This window comes from Passer montanus, unplaced genomic scaffold (genome assembly GCF_014805655.1).
Source record: "Passer montanus isolate IOZ18808 unplaced genomic scaffold, ASM1480565v1 scaffold10, whole genome shotgun sequence".
In the NCBI taxonomy this organism is placed as follows: domain Eukaryota; kingdom Metazoa; phylum Chordata; class Aves; order Passeriformes; family Passeridae; genus Passer; species Passer montanus.
Window position 1 is genome coordinate 23,587,323 of NW_024356505.1, and position 19,145 is coordinate 23,606,467.

General features: G+C 39.8%; 2 protein-coding genes across 3 annotated transcripts in view; both read right to left on the minus strand.

Moving 5' to 3' along the window:
• ITGA8 (integrin subunit alpha 8) overlaps nt 1–12,443 on the minus strand; it is a 114,106-nt gene extending 101,663 nt beyond the window's left edge. The window contains exons 1-3 of the mRNA XM_039712677.1: nt 12,104–12,443; nt 11,822–11,946; nt 153–253 (exon numbers count right to left, since the gene is read on the minus strand). Of these exons, the coding sequence (XP_039568611.1) occupies nt 153–253; nt 11,822–11,946; nt 12,104–12,288 (411 nt within the window). The 5' untranslated portion in view covers nt 12,289–12,443. The remainder of the gene's footprint in view (nt 1–152; nt 254–11,821; nt 11,947–12,103) is intronic.
• Nucleotides 12,444–17,838: 5,395 nt separating this feature from the next.
• The window catches only part of MINDY3 (MINDY lysine 48 deubiquitinase 3), a 46,529-nt gene continuing 45,222 nt past the window's right edge, over nt 17,839–19,145 (minus strand). For both annotated transcript variants that reach the window (XM_039707086.1, XM_039707095.1), the window contains exon 15: nt 17,839–18,910. In XM_039707086.1, the coding sequence (XP_039563020.1) occupies nt 18,761–18,910 (150 nt within the window). In that variant the 3' untranslated portion in view covers nt 17,839–18,760. The remainder of the gene's footprint in view (nt 18,911–19,145) is intronic.

The following is a 19,145-nucleotide window of genomic DNA, read 5'->3' on the forward strand; positions in this document are numbered from 1 at the left end:
GCTTTCATTTTTGAATTATATACATCCTGTTTTATAATTCATGCACAATCAGAGAGTTATTTCCATAATGTACACATAGAAAGCTATTAAATACATACATTTGAGAAAAATAAACACTATTTCCAAATTAATATCAAATGTGTAAGACTTACCACAACTTTCTCTTTATGAGCTTTGACTGTTGCCCCAAACCACTGATTTGTCTTAAATTCAATAGGTTCCCTGGTGCCATTGACTTTAATTTTCCTGTTGTCTGACAAAGAAAGAAGCACTATGTTGACAGCTTATTTTTAACAGAAGTGAACAGATTAACAGATATATTACATTGCATCCACTTGTCATCATCCAATCCATTCAACTGGAAATCGACTTTTTATTATCATTTAACCTTTTCACTGGTCAGCAAAAACCAGCTTAAATTCACACATAAAAATTCAAAATAATAACACTTAAACTTTAGAAAATAATACACAGGACTGGAATAAGAAATGTTGTGTTTCCCCTGCCAAAAAAAAAAAAATTACTTGGAATTTGTGATGAAGAATGAACAAGATAGGATTGGAATAAGAAATGCTGTGTTTCCCCCGCCAAAAAAAAAAAAAAGTTTACTTGGAATTTGTGATGAAGAATGAACAAGAATCTACAAAAATAGGTGAAAAGCTCAAAAAAGTTTTCTCAGATGTGATAGAAACTTTCCATGTAAAAAGGATGTTCCATAATTAGATTTTGTCAAACAAATGACATTTCTCAGCGTGCTTATTCAAAGACCAACACTACAGATAGCAAAGGACTTAGTTTTTAACAGAATTACATGTGTACACACTGTCACAAGAGACAGCTTCCTAATGTTGCTTTATATACACTCTTGCAGATGTCAGCATAAGAGAAGCCATCTGGGCAAAGATTCAGGCCAATTATAATGCATTTCAGGTTTTAATAAAAAGCAGACAACCCTTCCCTTCACCCTCAGTTCTCTGAAGTAAACTGATTTCCCATATGTTCATGAGCTATGCTCTTCCCTTACCAGTCATTCCTAATGAACTTTTCAATTTATACATAAGAAGGGCATTACTCCTACCCCCTTGTATCTGCATTCCCTTATGTTTGTTTCTGGTTCATGTCAGGAGGGATTTCAGAAAAATCAATCCTTTTTAGTCACTCGAAGTCTAAGTGAAAATAAAACCACACACTGTATACCTTGGAATGTTAAAAAAAAAAGTAGTGTCAGATCATATTCTAAGGATTTACATACTTTTTAAATAACTGAGAGAAAATACAGCCAACATTTTAAAAAGTCAACACTCCTTGGGATTTGCCCAGCACGAATACAGGAGATACCTGAATGTTTTCTAGGATGTTAGCTCACCAGTGACTTCAGCTTATGGTAACCTCATAAATGTTATAAACTGAATTAGAAAGAAAAATACATCATACTTGGAGAACAAGGGTACTCTATCTCTATTTTTTCCTAATAAACATGAAGGAAAGTTGAATGAGCATGAATCTTTTAAAGTCTGAAAATCTCTAAGGAAACATCTTCCTTCACGCAAGTATTTGCTGCTGTGTTGCACAAATTACAGCAGCTACTGTTGAAGTTCATGCTTAGGGAGATAAACTTCAGGAATATTTAGCTCTTAAAAATTTGGGGAGTATAATTTAAAATTACTCTAAAAATATTAATTTTAAAAATACATTTTATTGAAGTTAGGCCTAAACTTGTGTGGATGTGATAGACAGCACATTTGACACACCGCATGGTAGGCGCTGCCAGCTCCTACCTAGTTGTTGGCAACACTACTTTCAATTATTTTTTCCAGTGAAGTCAGACCCTTTCAGACTTTAAAGGTTTCTTTTTTTCTTTTTTTAATGCTCCAGAAGATCTGAATATGATCAATATCCACAGATGGGGTCTTGATACAAACAAAACTTTTGAAGCTTGAAAATCAGCCATGGCCAGCTTACAGCTGCCAATGCTAGCCTGGCTCTGAGGAAACTCGTGGCCAGCATTCTAACTTTAAAGGAGCTTACATTTTCAATCAAAACAACATATTTGTCTGCTGGCAAAGCTTACCAACATTTGAAAAGAAATTAAATTTTACAACTTGGACAACCATTTGCATTAAATCACAGCTGAATTTACCAATAAATCTGCAAGAACTGTACATACACATATGCACAATCCCACCCCATTTAGTGGCATATGGTAGTAGGAATCCTTCATCACGTGGCATGGGATTTTAATTATAAAATAATTTTTAAAATACCACAGAAACACAAATTAACAAATAGGGTTTTTTTCCCCTAGATAAATCTCTTTCAATAGAATTTTTCTAAGCAGTTTTGCTCAGCATCCTTGCTAGAGGTATGGAGCCATGTTCCCAGTTTCTGAGGTTGTGCCATAAAATACAGTTCAGTCTTTCATATGTAACAACTAATCAGTACTTCAGAATGCTATAAAACATCTACTGCTTTCCATGTAACTTTAGCAAAATGAAGCAACATACACAACTAACTTGTCTGAATACACACAAGCTGTCATTACTATGCCTTGCTGCAATTGTCCACTTCTGAGCTAGTCACCCACTTATATGTGAGGACATGATCTAAGCCACTTCTTTTCCTCCTAAAGCAAAACTCTCAGAAGGTCAAAAGAATCATGGCCTAAAAATACCTAAAGTACCTTTTTTTTCTTTAAACCAACTGTAAATAGCCATGGATGACCATCTTAGATTAGACCCAGACAAGTGCTATTCATTTACCCACATAAATCCTAATCCAGTTTAAAAAACCCCTCAAACCTGTATATTCCTCAAAGCAGCATTATCTAAGCATTTCAAAAAGTTGCATGTCTGTATCCTGACAAACCATTACATGACAGGGAAATATCTCTCCTAGTACTATTTATGGGCATCTGAGGCTCACAGGCTAAGTCTACACCATACCTTACCCACAGCTATATTTTTGTGAGGAGCAAAAACTTTGTGAGAATTCAGGTTGCATTCACGTATCATCTTCTCTTCTGGAAGAGAGTGCTTGGCCCCTTTTAGGAAGGAGTCCAGGCTATCTTGTATCATGATATGTGACACTAGTGCAAGAGTACAAGCCAGCAGCTGGGCTGGGCACACAACGCCTGAGCCTGTCCACACAGAGGTCCAAGGAGTGCCTGATACCAGCTGGATTGCTTCAGAGCCAGCCCAGGAGCTGTTCCAGACGTTCAACAGTCTGCATGACTCGCAAATTTGGCTTGAGACGCAGCTCTGGAGTCACTCATAATGATACTGCCTAAGACTGCACTACAGACTAAGGCCCAGACAACCAGGAGTATGCAAAGAGCAGAGAGATTTATAAATATAAATTTAGGTACGAAAACATCCTTAAATTGCATTTCAGCAAACCCAAAGCACCTCATTTTCTGCTGCAGGAGCCATAACTCCTGCACATGGTACTGCCCTACAGTAATCCAGCTTCAGAAGCAGCTCTGGAGATACAGAAACATGATTATGAAAATCAGATACATGGTACTGCCCTACAATCCAGCTTCAGAAGCAGCTCTGGAGATACAGAAACATGATTATGAAAATCAGCATTCCTTCAACCAGTTTTTCAGTTGAGATACCTAGGGGCTACCAAATGGAAAAATAAAAAGTCCCTTACTTTGCCAAAACAGTAATTGGACAAATATAAAAAATTTTTTTTAGTTGAGATACCTAGGGGCTACCAAACGGAAAAACAAAAAGTCCCTTACTTTGCCAAAACAGTAATTGGACAAATATAAAAAATTTGAGTTTGGACAGCAAAAAGCAAACCTATGTTAAGAGCAATAGCACAGATTCAATTGTAGGAATTAAAGCCTGAATCTAGAGCAGGTGTTAGTGCAAATTCATCATTTACACAGAGTAAATTTGGTGCTTTCTATGGGAATTGGTCTCCTCTCAGTCACTAAGTCTGCACATCATAAACACCTTAATAGGCATGAATCAAACATTTCCCTTACTTATATATTTTTATACTAATTAATATCTGCATAGATCTAGAGCAAGTGTTAGTGCAAATTCATCATTTACACATATCAGAGTAAATTTGGTGCTTTCTGTGGGAATTGGTCTCCTCTCAGTCACTAAGTCAGCACATCATAAACACCTTAATAGGCATGAATCAAACATTTCCCTTACTTATATATTTTTATACTAATTAATATCTGCATAAGAGATGTATGGGTAAACACTGGTAATTACTGTGTGTGAGTCATTCAGCTCTTGAAAACTTCAGAGTAAAAAATGCAGCATCTTTCATAATTTAAAAATACTCAAATGAACAAAAGCAAATCAAGGTGGTGATCATTCAAAGGTTGGACTCCACGATCTCAGAGGTTTTTCCCAACCTAAATGATTCTGTGAAAATATTTTAATTAAACTTAACACAGACAAACAATGCTTCTGGTCAAAGCAAAATACCTGTCTATGTAATACACCTGTAGCTCTTTCACATAAGTTTTTACCATTCTGGAATTTTGAAAAGTATTATGTCTAAATGCTCTGGGTCTATTTGCCTGTATTCCTGGATAAACACAGATGTCCATTAACCAGGCATCTGCAGCAGGTTCAGCTACACTCTGCACTCAGATCTGTGCCTACATCCATGATGGAAAATCCCTTTCAAAATACCTGTTTTGATATATCTGTGTAAGCATCTATACACATGCATCATATAAAAATAAAATTAAAATACAATACATGGATTTCATATATTGGTACATAATTATATATACACAGAGTAGAGGTTAACAATTACATAAATCTATCCATATTTGTATAAAATGTGAATACAAATGTATAAAACAAACAAATATCTCTAAAAATTTATGCAGGTAAAGGAAAGTAAATATCCCCGACATGGAGATAACACTTAGAATATTATGTACAGTTTTGAGACATCACTACTTGCAGGTGTTTGGCCCAAAGAAGAGAAAGAAAAGGATGATCTACTTGTACTTCATCCAGTGCTCAAGAGGTAGAGAGAAGAGAGTGCCAAACTCCCATTTGAGGTATGCAGTAAAAGGAAAAGGGGCAACAAGACACAAGTTGCAGCAGGGGAATTTTCGAGTAAGTCTTAAGCACTAGAAGAGACTCCCCAGAGAGACTGTCTGCCCCTCTGGGGTGGTTTCAGAAGCTGACTACAAAAGGCCCTGAGCAACCTCAGTTAACTCTGAAAGCAGCTCTGCTGCATCACTGACATTCTGACTTACAGAAGGGAAGAGGGAGAAGGAAGGGTCCTGGCATACTTGCTCCCATACTCTAGAAGTGAGGGAAACAAGGGAATCTTGACAATGCTACCACCATATCACTGCCACAGAGTCTGATGATACCACCTGTTACAAAGCAAAGGTAACTCAGTAACTTTCACGGCATCACTGATATTAGACCCTCCCCAGAGAGACTGAATTCAAATGCACAGCTAAACACCAGATATGATCTAGGGAACTAAGCCAAACAACTGCTTTCAATTAATGCCGGGAAAAAAGGGACTCCGAAGTGCTGAGGAAGAGTAAGGATATGCAAAACAGTGTCATGATGAGAAGAGTTGCTTCTATATTTAGATTTATCTGGTTCTGCAACAATCTATTTTATATCTGGTTTTTACTGCAGCTTAGCTGCTATTCATATGAGTCATTTTAATTTAATAGATCATATCTAGAGAGCTTCACTTGGACATTCCATGAATCAAAAAAAACCCAAAAATAAATCATCAAACCCAGTAGAATTTTTTCCCTAAATACAATCTGATCAAAAACAAATTAAGACCTCAGGGCTTGAACTAACACAGCTAAGAGTATTTTTTCCTTTCTTTAGATAGGGCTGAGACTTAGAAAAGAAACTCATGAGAGTCTATTATAAATCAGAATGCTACAAGTGAACCATGATGTTCCAGATAAGGTCTTACTGGCATAGTGGACTAAAATGTGTCAACATTTAAAAGTACAATGAAGTTCTCTCTCAGCAATTTCTCTTGAGATGCAAATTCTGTTTTATACCAGGATTCTAAGTTTTTCCCAGAGTCTTACTATCTCCACAGCTAATAATTTTTTCATGTAACTAAAGCTCTCAAGTCCCACAACACATCTTCTCCTTATATAGTACCTGGGTTCTGTTACAATCAGCTCAACTGCTGGCCAGATTAGCTTATGTTTTTTATCAACTACGTGCTTGGTCAGAACTGATTTACATCCCCCTTCCCTGCTCCTCTTCAGAGGCTGCTCAGATTTTTTCCAGCTAGTTTAGAAAAATATAACCTATTTTAGTAAAACTGATAGAGTTAACCGAGAGCAAAGAAAACACCCCAATGTGTTCCAGAAATTTAAGGGAAGGGGTGTCTGAAATTCTGCATTCAGGACCTAATTTAAAATATAAGAACTTGATGCAGCCTATTAAGTATTATAACTAAAAGTGACCTTAATAATGAGTTTCCAAAATCTGAACTATTAGCTTTTTACCAGATTTCAAATGCAATAGTGCAATTGCAATTTAGGGGGTATTTAAGTCTGCTTCTGACTGCAAGATGCTTTGAATGATTCAGAAGTTGCCTAGTTAATCAAGAGAGGAGAAAGTTTTCTTGATATTGCTCTCCTGCTACCTCTCCTGGCAGCTGAATGGAAGAACACACATTTGAAACACTGACTTGGTAATTCTACCTCAGTGTTAAGGCAAAAGTAGTCATTATAAACCCATTTCATACAGAAGAAACTGAAAATAAGTTAGCTTTGTGTAGGCAAGAGAGGAAAGACGGACCACAAGCCTTTAATATGATGCCAACGCTTGTTTCCCTGTCCTCTCATTGAGTTTCAGAGTATCACAGCCTTACACTGCAATGCAACCAGACAACTTCACAAAGTAGGGAAACAAGGGAGAAGAGTTGCTGCCCTACAATCTATATTTCTTGGGGTAAGGGGATACTAAAAGCCCTTCCATTATGCTTTATCTAAGTTCCCTGCTGCAATGGAGCACGTTAAAGCACCCATTGTGCTCTCAGGGGCAGTGCTTTGAGCTTCTTCTCAGAGCCCTGACCCTGGCACACAGATTTAGGGAGCTTTAAAGAAGTGCAAACACAGGACTGCAGAGTCAGTTCTGTATCAACAGCAGGAAACACAGAGAGTTCCTGCTAAAGCCCCTTCTTGGCTGCAGGCCATATCACTGGCCAACCCATATGGGAATGTCGGGTTACATGACTTGCTTATAGATGGGTCAGCTCAAATTCTACATGACAAAATTTCATCCTCCTTCCCTCCTTTTCCCCTCTCTTGATTGTTAGAAATGCTATTTCATCAATAGGATTAATTATTGCAAGCAAATAACCTCATTGTTTCGGAAATCTCTGGGTTAGCTACCATGAAAAGCAGAGATGGGTGGCCTGAGAAATTAGTAACCATGTGGGACAACTTCCTCTAGAGCAATTTCAGTTAGGTGATGTGGCTTTTTGTAATGGGCTGCAGATACTCCTGCACCTCAATTAACTCCAATTAAGCCATCTTCTCAGCAGGGTAGTTTAGCCCACATACATTTCCACATGTACACAGGTTATGCAGCTGCCCATAGCACTCAGACCATCTTGGGCATTCTAACACATGCACAGTGCCACAGAGATGATTTCAGTAGTCTTCAGTATCATTGTTAGTAGTAAGGAGCCAAGTCTGTGTTTGACAGGTTAAACATGACACTCAACAGTAGTCATGCATTTTTTTAAAGGTTTTTTTGTATTTTTCACTGGGAATACAGTGTCTACGCCCTCATCTGATCTTAGCCTCTGAGGAAAAATAAAAAAGAGTAAGGGGGCTTCATAAACCATAAGACTTTTTTTTCTTCATTAAAGCTTACACAATCCAAAAAATAAAGTTTAATACTGAGTGCCACAGTCTGTGTGGTAAGAGGGAGGTTACCTACACCTTGCCAGTGACTGGCTGCATCCCTTGCAGTGTCACATCCCTGATCCACTGGGAAACACTGAGTTGTCTTCCACCAGTGTCAGGATGTCAGATTTAGGCCTGGCACTCATGTTCTCCCTTCGGGACTCTATGGCTCAGGATATAGAATGACATTTTTAAAAATAATATTTTAGTTATTTTAAAAATAAAAATATATTACTCACATAACTAAATAAACATACAAAATAAATAAACAAACAAAAAATCCCTTGAACCAAACAGCCTTTACAGAACCAAATATCATCCTATCTCAACACTGAACATCATAAAATTAACCTAAGCAAGACTAAGTTTCTAACTAAGATGTCTCTCAGTTACTTGGTTCCCTCATATCACTTCTTGAACAAATGCCCCCTCTTTCTAAGGCAACGAATAGTTTAGAAATTCAACAGATTACTTTTTTCCTCTTTCCCTTTCCTGACTCATGAGCCTGTCATTGCCTCTTAACAAGCCTCAATGTTGGTGGAGAGGTATTTTGTTCCTATTTAGCTAACAAGCCATTCATTAAACACTTCAGTTACTGTAAAATACATGATAACTATAAATTAGTGCAAAGTAACTCCACACCATGATATCAGAATGTTGACTTAAAGCCATCACACAATACTAGTCAGTATCCTCACCGATTTCATTTTGTAGGACTGAGATGGCAACAGTGTTAATACAAACAAAACAAAAGCATTTGCAAACAAAAGGAATCTCACTTGAAATTAGCTGTACTATTTTTGTGGAAACAGACATAATCTGTGCAGTTACATACGAGTCTTACCAATTAGATATCCACTTAAGATACTTGTTTGTGGCAGTAAAAGTCCAAACATCATCCAAGTGCACACACTGCATGTTCCCTCCTCAAAGGCAAAACATAACTTGCATTGAACACAACACAGCTGAGCTTCATTTGTGCATCCAGTCCTCAGAAGTGGAAGACATGAGTCCTAATGCTTATATGTAATTTAAGCCTCTGTCTTTCAGCCTCTTGGATTTGTTCATCTCTTGAATTTTTATGTAATAGTGAAAGTTCTAGTTTCTGTGACCTGAAGCAATTTCACATATTGAACTTTGGATATAGTAGATGTGAGTCTGCCTGACTCTGACAAATTTTTTAGAGTTTAGAAGTTCTCCCCACTGAACTTTTGAGGCTGCAAAATGGCAATTTAGCAAATTCTTGATCCACTTGTTGGTTCACACTGCATTTCTTTCCAGTTCTTTCCAGTTCCATTCAGTTTACATTTCTGAACTTAATTAGGAACATTCAAAATTATTCAGTAGTTTTGGTTTTTTTATTGTTCTTTGCTTAGCTAATCTAACAGAAAGAGATTATTTAGTTAGAGTCAAGAAGAAAGTATTGAAAAATTGAAGCATTGCATAGAAATGCATCAAAATGAAATTTTTCAGCTCTGAAGCAGCCTCTGTAGTTGTTCTGTTTTGTTTCAGAAAACATTCTCAAAGATTTACAAGACTTTTAAAGGTCTCCTACAAGGCATGAAACATTAATCTTCAATATTAAAGCTGCTACAACTGAACTTCTAGTCTTCTAACAACTTTTGAGTGTTTCTGTTTTGGAAAAAAGAATAATCTTGTGGTAAAAGTACTGGAAGAAGAAGAAAGAGGTCCCCATTCAGTTACCAATATCATCATCAACTTTTTGTACGATCTTTGACAACCCAGACTGACTTCTCTCTGTTTATTAGCATAAATATTAAAAATGGGAATAGCAACATTTCTGAGTGATGTCGTAGGAGAAGGCATAATGAGTACAAGATGCCTGTACAGGAGCCATGAATTGAAACACACCATGTATTTAGCAAGGACTATCTAAATCCCAGCAGGTATAACATAGCTAGACTTCTTCAAAAGAAACTTTGTGTGACGGACTATTTGAAATAGTTTCACCTAGGATAGAGCTCATGTGTACTCTGCTTGGGGTAATAGTGGAAAAGAAGGAAAACTTGACCCTATTAATAGCAGGTTTGGGAGAGGAAAAAAACATGTAATATACATCCAGAAATGAGCAGAAGGAGTCATCTAAAGATTGGAGATGGCTTTTCTGTTGCTGGCAGTGAAGAACAGGGCATGGTACAAGCCATGCAAACCTTCCCGGGGTCCTTGTCTACAGGACATTGCTAAATTGTGCCAAATGACACCTTTGCTGCCCTTGGGACTGGAATTGGAGAGCCAGGGACAGCACTGCTAAACCTGCCTATGCTGTCACTCCTCCCATAAGGACAGTGCATCTCTGCCTACACCACGGCTGCTCTCTGGCTTACCTCCAGCTGTCTACAAGTCAGGATTCTAGCTAGAGGACACAACCAGCTCAGGAAGACTCAATGAACCACCCCTTGGAGATTCCATACTGAACAGTTGTGTGATACAGTCCAAAGTCTTATTGATATTTTTACTCCCAGTTTGTTTGTGCCTTTATTCAAAACATAGTATCTGCAAAAGGACATCTCTGCAAAGAGTATGGAGCTGTCCCAAGTTTCCCACAGGAAAGTCAGATGTCCTTCTAGGTTTCATCACTAGATTTTAATAAATTTCTCAAAACCCCTTCAAAAATGCGATGGAATTTTCATTTGGTCTGTAAGTTTTCTATTCAAACTTGAAATGATTTTGTATAAATAATACATTCCACTTTTGTTACATGAACTGTCTAACCGTAAGATGGGAAATACATTAATATTTCCCCTGTTTTCTGTTTGTTTGGGTTTTTTTTAATATGTACACTCAGAACATATCACAATTAAAGTAATTATGCATAGTGTCTATATACATTTCCATTTATATACATAACCAGATGCTGTACATAGTTTTACCTGCTCCAGTAGCCATATACACACACATGAACTACTTCTTACTCTGTTTTGAAGAATGCTCAGCATGATAGGAAAGTCATCCTGATCAGTATTCCTAGACACTGAGACAGTAATAAGATGTGGGTGGCTGGAGTTGGGAGGAGTAAAGAACTGCACTGCTTATGTGCCACAGTTAAGTGAGCTCTTCTAATTTAACTTCTTCCAGAAAACAAACAAACAAAAAAAAAAGAATTGTATTGCGCTCACATTTCAATAAACCACAAGTATTAAGATTAAATATAACCTAAAGAATAATAACTTTCGCTTAATGGTCAAACTGTCAAAGTCTGCCTAAATAAAGGAAGCAGTTTTAAAGTCTCTGCAAACACTAGGTTTAAATTATTTTCAAAACCTATAAAGAGACAACAGAAAACATAAACAGCTTGAATTGTTTAAAACTTGTGTTCCCTCTAATTAAATAAGAAACATCTGTCTTGGGATTTTGGAAGTGGATATAATCTATCCACATTGTGCCTAAATCGGTTTGCATCCAGCTTCAGTATTCTGAAACAAAATTCTTGCTTTCTGAATAGAATTAAATAAGCATGCCACACGAGGCACTTCATCCGTCTGAACAGCCAGAAATCCCCTCGCTGAAAATAACAGCAAACACTAGAAATCCTGTTATTTCTATGGTTCAGAGAAGTGTGAGACAAGGCTTTTGGGGCTTTGCCTTCTGAACATGCAAAAATATTTTCAAAAGCAGGAATCTGCCACAAATACCTTTCAGCAGAGAAGGAGAAGAAGAAAAAAAAAAGCAGTTATTAAGATGAACTACTGGTCCTGGAGGTCACAGTCCTGTTATGTCTCTGGGGACCATTAAACCCTTCCCTGCAAGAGCATATGCATTCAGACTCCCAGGAGCGGGATTTCTATCCGAGGGCAGATACTCGGATCAAAGCCCAAGCACGGGAGGGCGGAGGAGCCGAGGGGGACGCGGGCACGGCGGCGCGACACGCACAGCGCTGCCGCGGGACAGCCGCGCACTCACTGGTGTTGTCGAAGGGGATCTGCCGGCAGCGGGCGGCGGGCCAGGCGCAGTAGTACACCGCTCCTCCTTCCACGATGTCGGGCTGCGTGGTGTTGGCTTTGGGAGCTCCCACCAGGACACTGACCCTGCGAAACACACCGCGAGGTCACCGGGGCGATCGGGGCAGGCGGGCGATGGGCGCTGGCACCGCCGGGCACCACGCCGCCGTTCGCCCACCGCCTTCCCGCAGCGTTCCCCGGGCGCGGGGCGGCCCGGCCCCGCCACCCCCGCGGCGGCACTCACGTGCTGGGGTCGGGGATGTAGAAGTCCACCGAGTACCCGAAGTAGCTGCCCGGGGGCCCGCTGTACACCGTCAGCTTCTCCTCGTCCAGGTTGAAAGCCACCAGCGCCGGCGCCCAGAGCAGCGCTGACAGGAGGAGCAGCGGGTGCTGCCAGCGGCGGGGCCGCCCGCGGCTGAGGGGCAGCATCCTCGCCGCCTCCGCGGCGGCTCCCGCTGGCACAGCGGAGCGCAGTTGTGCGGCGGCCGTGCGGTGCGGAGCGGGGCGGAGAGGTGCGGCGGCCGTGCGGAGCGGAGCGGGGCTGTGCGGGGCGGAGAGGAGCGGCCCGGCTGCCGCCGTGCGCGGGCGGGGGCGGCGCGGAGGCTCCGGGGGACGCGCGCCCGGGCGCCCCCTGGCGGCGCGCGGCCGCCGCCGGGGCAGGGCTGCCCTCACGGCGGTGCCCGGCGGGAAAGCAGCGCCGGGAATTCCGCCGGGGAATCTGCGACAAACGCCGGCTAAGCTGGACACCCCCTGACTGCCCTGCAGCTAGCGATGGCTGCCGTGGGACTGTCGTGTTCACGGCGGGAGATGCCGGAGTGTGGGCTGGTGGTTTCGAGTTGAATTTCTCTCGACTTCCATAATTTTCCAGGGGTTGAACTGAAGAGCGTGATACTTGAAAATCTCTTTTAGGAAACTGAAGCGCATTGAAAAAATGTAAACCTCCCTCAGATTGTTATTTGGTTGCTCGGCATGGCCATTATTAAATAGAAACCAAAGGACCTCAGCAACGAAAAATCCCCTTGTAAGCAGGGGGAAGATAAGGAGCCGGACACGGAGCTGAGGAGGCGTTGGAAGATGCGATTCCCCCGTTGCTCTCCAGGTCTCCCCGTGGGTGCCTGGCTATGCGGAGCTCTCAGGAGCTGAAGGGGCAGCTGGCACCGGCGCCGAGGAGAGCCTTCAGCGCGGCTCCGTGCAGGCGCAGGTGCCGTGCCGCTTTTCCCGCAGAAATAACCAACTGAACGTGGCACAGAATGGAACTGCGCTTTTAGAAAGCTCCTCGGGTAATTTCTTGTTAAAAGTAATTAAAAAGGATGGGGCTGTATAACTCCCGTCTAGAACTGTTCTGCCCCTGCAAGCTCCACAACAGAGTTTTAACTGGTTTTGTTAAGAATGTACAGAAAAACCTGGCTGCCTGAGATGCTCCCTTCCCCTACGAAGCCAAGTGTGGCATCACACCCACATCTTGAGGGGACAGCATTATTAATATTTTTTTCTGGTCAACGCAAGAAGAAAAGGAGAAACATTTTATTTTCCATGTAATCAGACGGTAACAACAAGGAAAAATAATTGGTTTTCAGCATTTATAATGCAGATATGTCCAAACAGAATCAGAGAAAGATCAAAATAATAGAGAACCCATTTACAAACATGCTATATTAGATCTACCTATGAAAGCAGTTGAGAGCAGTTTGTTTTGTTGTGAGGTTCTGGTTACTTTATTTTTGTGTTTGTTTTATTTTAAGTGCTTCTTGGCAAGATTATTCAGATAAGACTGACATTCCTTTTCACAAAAATAGAACTATGTGTTTGTTTCCAGCATTAGCTGTGTGACCCTTAGCTGTCCCCACAGGCTTGTAATATCTCTTAATTCTGCCTGCCTTGTATTTATGCCAAATTTATTTCCTAAATAGTGAAACATCACCATTCACACTATTGTATTATTTTACATTGTACAAGTATCTCTTACAGATCTAAGCAGTACTAATAAATTCAGAAGTGAGGTACTTCTAAATGACTATAGGATCAACACCTCCTCCTAAAAGTCATGCAGTTTTGAGGCAATTGAATGCATTCAGAACTTGTGTTGCCTTACGCTAAATAATGACGATGATGATAATGCTCCTTTTTAGCACAGCAGTCAGTTCCAAGGCTGAGTGTCACAAATGCAGTTTCTGGTGCTCGGAGAACTGCTCAGACTGCAGTCCAGAGCACTGGCACCCAGAAGCGAGAAGGCAGCACATTCTGGTGCTGTAGCCACTTTTAGTGATCCATTCAAAGCAGTTAAAATTCAGTAATTAGCACAGCTGGAGAGTGTTCACACAAATCAAGCTGAAGAGGCATAAGCAAGAACACAGGCAGCTCTCATGTGCTCCCCTTGTACCTGCCTTACAGTTAGAGACACATGCCACCTAACCTGGTATTTGTAAGCCGAATTTTAAAAAGCAAAGAAGTATTTCAAATGGCTATCAATGCTAAAACCTATAGGAAGGCAGGACAGCATGAAAAGAAGGAACTCTCAAGATCCTTTTACCCCCAAAGTGTTAACCTACAACAGTGTCCCCCTCCCCTTACCCTTTTCCTTTCCCTCTTTATAAAGTAGAGATATATGCATGCAGGATATTCCAAATCAATTCAAAGAGATAAACAATTTATGTTTCTAAGAATTTGCAGTTTCCCTAAACAAGCTGGACCTGTTCTGATCACTAGAAGCTTATTTCACCTCTTGCTTTCCTTGGACTTTCATAATGTCTGGAGTGCACACTGATCTGCACTGCATCAGAGGTAAGCAGCTCCCCCGTTTGTTGGTAGACTGAAGCTTGTACATTAGCGTACATGTGGTCTGATACATTAATTACATTAACTCCTTTGAATCTAACTAAAAAGTCTTAAAAGGCTCTAGAACCACACCTGGAGCCAGGACAGAGAGCTTTCATAAGAACATTTAGCCAATCATTATCTACCCTAATCTTAAAAATAGATGAGTCTAATCTTCTATGGAAAGATTTGCTGAGATGAAACTTAAATATTAATTTTTTGTAGGAGGCTCCATTATCAGAGCTTTAATGTTATTTATGCTGTTTTTTAGTAATGAACATGCTGGCAGAGGAACAAGTATTTCAAAGAATTGCATGGACTTTTAGTATAAATCTTATCAAAATAAGTGATAATTTTACTGTTAAATCTTTTCAAAATATGGCAGTACAGAAGCTGAAATGTCCAACTCCCACAGAAAACTTACCTTTCAACTGTTTCCTAGTTTTGTTTCTGTAGGCCAGAAGCCTTTTCCTGAGCTGTAGCTGGAGTAACTACATAGACAGTATTTTGTATTGATTATTGTGTCGCAAGAGGATAAAATGAGAATGTGACCATGCATTACAAAGAGAGTGAGTTTGAATCCAGGATGAATGCTGACAAGAGATGTTCAGCATCCCTCTTTGAACCTCACCTTTGTGAACATTGTCCAAGTTAAAAATCTTAGCAGAAGTAATTCCTACATGAAAAGCGTTAAGGCTAATTTTAGATTGAGCAGATTAAATCAACCTGAATCAAAGCAGATTAAATCAATCTATCAACCAAAGCATATAGTCTACAGAAAAATCAGTTTATTTTCAAGAGATCCATGGAAATACTGATTTTTCATTAGTTATAGGTATTAACCTCACAAAATCAACGTAAAATGAGTCTAATGAGGCAATCTACTATGCTGGTGAAATTAGAGACTTTGTGTGTGAGACCCCAAAGGACAGGATGCTGCAGGGGAAGCTGTGGATGCAGTGCTCCCATTGCACCTCAGGCTATCACCAGGAGCAGAGCTGCAGCACAGGGAGGCTGAAGGTGCTCTCCAGAACATGCTGGATGTTTTGTGCTGAGCAGCCTTGCTCAGCAGGAGCACACTGAGTAGGTGCCCACAGCCTGACTGCAGACACTCATCCAGCTGGACAGCAAATCAGTGTGTTGCACTAAGGGAGGTTCTTGTTTCTGCCTGTCTGCTCCATCAAGACCCATCTTGGGCTTCTTTAACCTAAACTCATCCACACAAGAACTGAAAGACATGAGAGAAAGCATATAGATGAACCAGATAAACATAAATTGTAACTGTCTGAAGGAACAGAACTTCAACAAAAGCATCCAAAAACCAAAATGCCCAGCATGTACTTAAGTGATTAACTGTTTTAAAGGGCCCTTTGTGTGGATTCTAACAAGGATATTTACATTTGGGTTTGTACTGGCTGCTTACCTTTAAACAGTTCAGACTTCAACAAAGCAAATATGTAGTAGCTGTCAGCCTTCAAATATAACTCATCTGGGCTAATATGAAGCACTGCAAGTAGTCTTTCTATTATTTACTTTGATAACTTATTTGGAGCTCTCTGACTGTGAACCTCAGTGTACATTGAAGTGGGAATAATTTCTTTTACCCTTTACCCAGCAGTTGACACCAGGACCCTTCGCCCCCCATCACCTCTTTTCTATCAAAGTTAATTTAGAGCAAAAAGACACCAACATATATCTTCTGTCTCAAAGGGTTTTGAGACATGGGAAGGAAAGGCCAGTTTTCCAGACCAACTGTCCAACATCCTGCTAACTGCACCATGTTTTCAGCTAGAATAGTAGCTGTCTCCCAGAAGAGAGACAACCTTTCCTTGGCAATTAAAACTGAATGACTCTGCAATACATAAAACCCCCTAGAGTATTAATCAAAATGTCATTTACTTACATATTTAGCTCACACACTTGCTTACAGTTAGCATTACCAATTTGCTCTGGTTACTTACAGCATGCATTTAATTCCATGGAGTGCTCTGATTTCATTGACTAGGCCTCAGTTTGCAAACTGCAATATACACACACACATAGGCAGCACTTAGAGCAGAACAGCCTGTGTATAGGTTTCTAGATATTTTTCTGTGAAAGCAAATCAAATGTAGCAAACATTAATGTCCTGCATGTTTTAAGTCTGCCATCTAAATAACCACATTCTTTTAGGGGACAAAAAGTGAATTTCCATAAAGGCAGAATCTCTCCCATTTCTCATCACGGAAGAAAGGCCAGAAAGGTTCACTTGGCTGAGGCTCTCAGATGAGCTGCCTGAATGCCATAAAGCACTGCTAGTCAGCCTCTGTATCCAAAAATAAGTGAAGTAAACCAGAATCCAGGCCTCTAACAGCTAGGCAATATGAAGTAAAAACGATACAGGAATGAGGGCTCTTAAATCACACCATCATCAGCTAAATGTCTCTAGACTACAGCAGAAGTTTTAATCCAGACTAATGCTTAAAAACAGATCTCACATCAGCTGGGCTTCTAATTTTTTTTTTTCTGGGAGATAGAACATAAATTTTATGAGAGTGGGCTAAAAAAAAGATGCATATTCTAACAGATTCAAGCTATGACTCAGTGCAAAATTTGGTGTGAGATACTCTAGTACAAGCCAAGGATAGACACCAAAATTCAAGAGAAAGAGCAAGAAAAGTGAATTTCCCCCTTCCAAGGTGTCAGTGGAAGTCTAAAGACATTTATCTTAAGTGTGCAAAACCAGCTAAAACAAATATCTATAAAACTTGAGCATTTTTTGAAAAGTAAAATTCCATACTTGACAAGCAGATTCTCTTTATCTATATTTTTCAGCAGCAATACCACTGTTGCACAAGTTTTTAATGTCAAGCCCACACTGTAAGACAGAGTACTTGCATTCAAAATAAAGTCCAATTAAGGAATCTTTGCAAATCATTGTTATCTGCAAAAGATTTATTTTTCTGAAAAAAAAATTCCAAGAAAAATACCCTCTTAATACCAAGATACTGTGCTGAGAGTCTGCAATAAGGAATGATCATGGTAATTCCAGAAGTTAGGAGATTACCTTTTGGTGTGGGCTTTTTCTCCCCCAAGATGCATTCAACTGGAAAGTTGACATTTCTAAACCTGTGGTTCCTTTTCATCATCTCAGAGAAGCAGCAAAGAAGTCCAAGTAAACCAAACTTTTAATAATATATGATTCAAGGAAAAGATTTTATTTTAGGGCTAAGAAGTTGATAATAAATAAAGGAATATAATAATGTAATAACAGATGTTCTCATGCACTTAACACATACAGTAATGCTGGCTTACACTGCTGTTTGGACAAATTAAGAAGAGGTATTTGGCAATATTGTAAGTTTTGAATAGTTTAGAGATTATAGAACAAGAAATTCTGCTGTTTTTACATTTCATTTATACAAATTCAAATAAATATTAATATATTTATTTTTTCCTCAGATTTTCTGTTCACTTTTAACATGCCCAATAACTAAGCCACAGTAATATACAACTGCCAAGAAAGAGTATTTAAGAATTATACTTATTCCTAAAAATGTATCTTATTTATGTCACATTGTGCAAGCTCTTTAGGTAAAATTAGATTTTAGGAAGAACTGCAAAAAATTTAAATTCATTAAAACATATCCAGTGCAAAGGCCAGTCTAGTCCACACATTATGGTACTGTAATGTAAGCTAATATAATTTAAATAATAAAACATGCCTATATGATTCTGAGAAAGTTGAATATGTTTTATGTTTAAAGATCTGACATCTAATATGCAGATTCTGCAATATCAGAATTTTTCAAATCTTTATGAGATGGCAAAATAACGGTAAGACTTTATAAGTAGGCTTTTTTTTTTTAAGGATAACTCACATTAACAGTACTACAGTGGCCAAAAAAGACAAACTATTATAATAGAAATCAATCTGATTAAAAAATTAAATATTCCAATTAACACTGAAAAAGTGTTTGTAATCATTATTTACAATTCCTCAGTGATGCCAGTGTATAACTCCGCACAGTCAAAGCGTGGCACTCCCGGAGCCGCGGCTCCGGCTCCCGCGGGGGATCCGAAGGCCGGGTGCTGCTCGCGGCCGGCGTCAGTTCAGGGAAGGGGAGCGGTCCGTGCTCCAGAGCAGTTCTATGTACGGCCACTTGGTCTGCAAGCAGCGCTTCACCGGAGTGTCGTCCGTCTGCAGCATGGGCTCCTCAAAGCCCATCACAACTGCTGTGCCTTCCACGTACATGACCTGTCAAAGCAAACCCAACTCAGTCAGCCTGCTCAAGAACTGGAAGATGAGGTGAGTATTTCACCAGGCCAGAGAGGATTTGTAATAATACACATCACATCTGTGAAGTTTTACATACTTCCTTTTTTAATAAAATATAATTTATGAAATTGAAAAACGCTGATCTTTGAATGCTTCTGCTTACATTTTGGGGTATGGAACCACTGGAGATTTCACAGGGGTAATTTTAAGGACT